The following is a 5,717-nucleotide window of genomic DNA, read 5'->3' as shown; positions in this document are numbered from 1 at the left end:
AGCATGAGTAAACACTTTATATATATATATATATATATATATATATATATATATATATATATATATATATATATATAAAAGCCAAAAAGCAAATATTAGAAAGTGATACTACTTGTCCCTCCATTGCCAATTTATTTATGAATCATTCTTCCTTTTTGCTATTTCATTATTGCTTCATAAAACCCCTCTTTTTTATTTTATTTTAAAATTATAATTAGTGTTAAAAATAACAAGTTATATGTATTTAAAAATAATATTATATATATAGAGAGAGAGGGATGAGTTATTATGCAACCATTTATATTTGTACGACCAATACAACTCAATCTCAACCATCCATTTAATTTGATGAATATGTGATTTCATAAAAAAAATTGATTGTTTCATAATATAAAATATTTGTCATAATTAATGAGCTCTAGTCATCTTCCATAAATATTCAAATTATAATAAATGAACTCTCATCATTTCCATAAATATATCAATTAATTGAGTTGCATTGGTTGTACAAATGGATATGGTTGCATTTGGAATATACCATATATATATATATATATTTATAATGAAACGAAAAATAAATGTACACATTCTTCTTATCTGGTGAGTTTTGAACACTAAGGGGACGTTTGTTTTGTTGGAATCCATCGGAATCTGATGGAATTGGAATAGTCAATTTTGTTGACCAAATTTTATTCCAACGTTTGGCTACCCATGGAATGGTATCGAACATCATTTGAGGATTTCACCATTCCTTCTCAAAAGTGATGGAATTGAAATTATTTCATCCAAAATTGTGTAAATGTCAAAAATACCCCCATAACAACTGGTTTCATTCTCTCGACTGCTTCCTAAAAGGATGGGGCTCTACGTATGTACTCCTAAATCAAAGGTTCTTTGGTCACTTAATCACATTTTTTATATTTTGTGTTTAAGTTATATCTGTGTAAGTCCATGGTTAATTCACGAATCCACATTCATAAATCATTTTAAATTGGCTTCATCGATTTTCAGTAATTCGTTGTTAGGTTTCAACAGATGGGTCGTTTAACCAAGTAAAATGGCAGGAAATTTCGCAGAAAACACACAAGATTTTCACTAACCTATGCAGTTGATGTGTCATCGCTATTCGGTTTCAGCTTTTTATAATATTACAGAGTTTATTTTAAATAAATAAAAAAAACTGATCATCTATAGCGACGACATGTTGTCGAAATATGTTTTATTAATATCACAAGTTATTTTTATAAAACATAGAAATGACGTCGTTTGATACAAAAAAATCTCCACGTTATAGCGACAACATGTAGACGCAGTAAGATTTTCTTTTGAACGAAATCTAGCTCGATCAATAGCATCAGCAACTTCCCATTCAAATTACCAACGGGCCTATGGTCTGGTGGTATCGTAGTCTTTGGCTTTCTGCGAAGTCAAGGGTTCAAACTTCATCAAACATGAAGAGGGTGTTTGAGTTTATTTATTATATTTGGCAAGGAACCTCTAATTTGCCATTGCTTGTCGTTTGTGTTTCCTTCTGCAGTTTTTATTATGAGATTTCCATCCTGGAATTAATAAAAATACCACAAGGGTGGTGTCTCATTGGTTTGAGCTCGACTCCAAATGTCAAAAGTACAGGAGGTCCTACGTTCAAATCCAAAGAGGAATGAAAATCTTCTTGTGACCACGGAGATTCAAATGCGGTTACTCCGGACTATTTGCAAAGCATGTGGTCGTCCTGTGATTAGTCAGCTCGCATAGCGGGTTGGATATCCAGGTTAATAGAAAAAATTACACTATCCCCAGTTTTCTAGCTTAATCGTGTAAAGCCATATCATTCATTTATCGAGGAGTTAGAATAAAAAGATTAATCAAAAAAATTATATTAAATAAGATATTAACATGAATTCATATAATTAATTAAACATAAAGAAATTAAGGAATTAAAAAAAAACACATTTTTATTGTATTTATAGATATATGGGTCCAAGCCCAAGCCCAAGCCCAGAAAATATATTTTTAAAAAATGAGCATGTTATTGTTAAAATGATATATAATATAGATTAGGGTTGGGTTCATGTCTTCCTCTCGAAGGGCTTTGAGAAGAGGCCGTAGTTCATCCAAAGACAACAATTTCATGCGAGACCAGTCTGCTTTCGTGAGACTCATGAGATAATTTTTTTACACTTGAAACTTCACAACGAAACATTGTGAAGGTAAAAAAAATTCGAACATTTACAACAAAAACACTGTGAAAGTTACCTTTATAACATTTTGCTGAGAAATTTCAAGTGTAAAAAAGTGGTCTCACGTGATCCTAAGTTATATAGATGAAGACAGACATACCATAAATGAATTATAATTAATCTCTCTCGTAATTATATTTTGTAACTCATTCATATATAAAGCGCTTATGATTGATGAGAATTGTGGGTTGTTGGTTTCTATCTACTGTTGTTCTATTTCGTTTATTGTATAACAAAACAACCATTTTTACTGGTAGTGAAAGGGTCGTTAGAAACAGTAAACCAAAACTGTATAGGATAAGATCTGGCTTAACTGCATAACACAGTGTGATTTTAGTTCAAGTAATTGACAATTTAAAGTCAAGCCGAACCATTTTTAAAATTTAATCAAATCGTTAACATTATAATGATCAGTTGTTATTCATTTTAAAGTTAATTTATTAAAACATTTGGTTATTAATATAAGCATTCTATCTTATGAGATCAATGATCTATTTCTTAGCAATTTAATGATCTTAATGAGACTCATAACTTACTTGGTCAGCTATACATGATTGTTTGGTAGTGACTTTTAATGATACAGAAATGAGCTTATTCGATAAGTTTTCAAGGGAGAGAGCTTTATACGGAAAGTCAAGTTTCTAGTCAAATTTGCCCCTCTCAATTAAAAAACATGTTTCTTTTATTTATGAAAAAACTCTTCTAAACAAAAGCTTTTTGATCCATACAGATAAAAATAATCCATACAGACAACTTTATCCATACAAGACTTAATGAAAAACCAATCAATCATCCTTTAAGTTACAAGTAGAAGCTCAAAAGTAATTTGTGATGAAAATAGAATAGAGATAAGTGGTTAAATATTTGTATCAAAAGACCAAACTGCAACATTATTACAAAAACATTGGCAATTGTACAAGTATTTTAAAATAAAGGGGCTAAAATGTTATTTATTGATAGATAAGGGACCTTTTTATAAAGTTTATAGTTTTGCGGTGTGGTCCTCCGACTGTGTGACTTGACTCAAAAGAGTCGGGTGGTCGGAAGATGAAAAGCTGAGTGGAGGAGAAAGACAACGGCGGTCAACAGCGACGGCGACGGCGACTGTTAGTCAACTGCAATGGCGAAACGGCGAAGCCTGAAGACGACGACGATCATTACTCTTCTCCTATGTCTAGTTGCTTTCTCTACTGTTTTTGCGCCTCTTCCTTCGCCTCCCTATAATTCCCTCAAACAACGCAAACATCATCACCATCATTCTCATCGTCAAGTGAGTTACTAAAATTTAGTAAACTGCTTCTTGATTTTCATGTTTAGTTGGTGATAATTGTGATGTGCTACCTGCTGATTATGAATCAACAGGTTGTTAGTGCTCGGAAGTTTGAAATTGCTGATGATATGTTCTGGAAAGATGGAGAACCTTTTCGAATCATCGGCGGAGACTTGCATTATTTTCGTACTCTGCCTGAGGTACAGTCGCGTATTTTCCCCCTTGAAGTTCGCGTCGAATCACACACTCACGCTACTATCTGTGCAATAGATTTTTTGGCCGTTCGGATACTCTATAATCTATTGAATCGTAAATTCTGTCATCAAATGCTCACTTTGTTCCAAAATTAATATTAGTTTACATCCTGTTGTGTGAATACACAACTAGTATAGTTAATGGTCAGTTATAGTCATTTTTGGAAGCTCCTCTTCTGTATTTTGATGAATGCAGTAATGTATTTTGAAAATGTACTTATACATAAGTACTATGAGCTATTGTCCTCAATCTTCTATTATATCAGCAGAAAAGTAATTCGACTTCATATCATTTTTTGTGTACAGTATTGGGAAGACAGGCTATTAAGAGCAAAGGCTTTGGGCTTGAATGCAATTCAAACTTATGTTCCATGGAATCTGCATGAACCAAAAGAGGGTCAACTAGATTTTGATGGTATTGCGGATATAGTTTCATTTCTTGAGCTGTGTCAGAAGCTAGATTTGCTGGTCATGCTAAGGCCTGGGCCTTACATATGTGCAGGTTAAAACATTTACCAAATCTGAGTATTTTGATTCCTTTTATTAGTATATTGATTAGACCTTGCTTTACATCCAAACTGTGGGCATCAATCAGTTGATTTATATTGTTCTTGAAATTTTCTTCCACAAAATGGTGATAGTGCTATATTGGGATGTGGGTAAGAGATGCAAAAAGGAAAGAAACAGTGTTGAAACTACCCAAGAAAGAAGAAAAAGTTAGTTCAGCTCATGATGCATATTGCACAAATATTTAACCTAACTTGCTGGCAGTCATTTCTCTTATGGAAACCACCTTAACTTTGTGCATATGATGATCAAAGCTAGGAAAAGCTAGGTGTTCCTAAAAGTTGTTTACTAGCTACTCGCTTCTATCCATTTGATGTTCCTTGCTAAACAGTAAACACACATCACTGAGAATCTATTTTTGCTGCAGAATGGGATTTTGGTGGTTTTCCTGCTTGGTTACTTACTAAAGAACCAGCTATCAGACTGAGATCATCAGACCCAGCGTACCTTGCTTTGGTGAATCTTATTTCCTATTTGATAATTGTTTCCATTAGTATGTTATGCTCAGCACATGTGGGATTGTTGAAGGTTTAATGGAGCCTGCTTTAGCGATGGAGATCTAGTTTCAATAACCGAGTGAAGATTCCCGGGTTGTCTTTAGTCAAAAATTTATCTTCTTGTGACCGACTGCTGGTAGAAGGGAATGTTACTTAGGTTTAAATCATCATGGAGCGGAGTGTTCTTTTTATTTCTATTTTGCTCGACCATCTCATGAATTGGTTCATATGATGCTAATTATATGGAAAAATTTAGTTTTCTGTGTTCTTTTCTCTCCATCATTGATGGATTTATACCGTTCTGACTCCATCTTTATTTACTGCAGGTTGATAGCTGGTGGGGGATACTGCTTCCTAAAGTTGCTCATCTTCTTTACCACAAAGGAGGGCCTATAATTATGGTTCAGGTGGGTAGACCTATCACTGTATCTCATATTTCTTTGCTACTACTGAATCCTTTTACAAGCTCCCAGAATGTTGAGAGATATGTTGCATTGTGAGTTTGGCGTCCATCATCTTGTGGTAGTATCCACTCATTGATTCACAAAATAGATGATTTTGCATTCAGCACCATGTCATGAAAGCACTAGACTTTGCAAATCGATTTATGAGCTATCCAATATTTTAAGGGTGCTCTGACACTTCTACAATTCCTTGTTGGACAAAGGTTGATAGACATGCAAAATGTGTTTTAATTGTATTTGGTCTTTGTATTGCATAAACTATGTTAGGATGCCTTGATTCAAGTGATCAAGTCATCAATATGGGGATCAAAAGGGGTTCTGTCGCACGCTAAAGGGTTTTGTTGTTAATAGAGGAGTTCTTTAGCATGCCATAGGCCAGAGGGGTTCTCTGTGTTAATTAAATTGCAGAGAGCAAGGAAATAACA

At 33.7% G+C, this 5,717-nt stretch overlaps 1 protein-coding gene across 1 annotated transcript in view; it reads left to right on the top strand.

Annotated features, from left to right (window-relative positions):
• Nucleotides 1–3,285: 3,285 nt before the first annotated feature.
• The window catches only part of LOC112510468 (beta-galactosidase 17), a 14,527-nt gene continuing 12,095 nt past the window's right edge, over nucleotides 3,286–5,717 (top strand). The window contains exons 1-5 of the mRNA XM_025115889.1: nucleotides 3,286–3,510; nucleotides 3,603–3,710; nucleotides 4,071–4,266; nucleotides 4,699–4,787; nucleotides 5,155–5,235. Of these exons, the coding sequence (XP_024971657.1) occupies nucleotides 3,361–3,510; nucleotides 3,603–3,710; nucleotides 4,071–4,266; nucleotides 4,699–4,787; nucleotides 5,155–5,235 (624 nt within the window). The 5' untranslated portion in view covers nucleotides 3,286–3,360. The remainder of the gene's footprint in view (nucleotides 3,511–3,602; nucleotides 3,711–4,070; nucleotides 4,267–4,698; nucleotides 4,788–5,154; nucleotides 5,236–5,717) is intronic.

This window comes from Cynara cardunculus (assembly GCF_001531365.2).
Source record: "Cynara cardunculus var. scolymus isolate 2C chromosome LG 3, CcrdV1, whole genome shotgun sequence".
Classification (NCBI taxonomy): Eukaryota; Viridiplantae; Streptophyta; class Magnoliopsida; order Asterales; family Asteraceae; genus Cynara; species Cynara cardunculus.
Note: the sequence above shows the minus strand (reverse complement) of the source record. Positions and strands in the feature narration are given on the sequence as shown.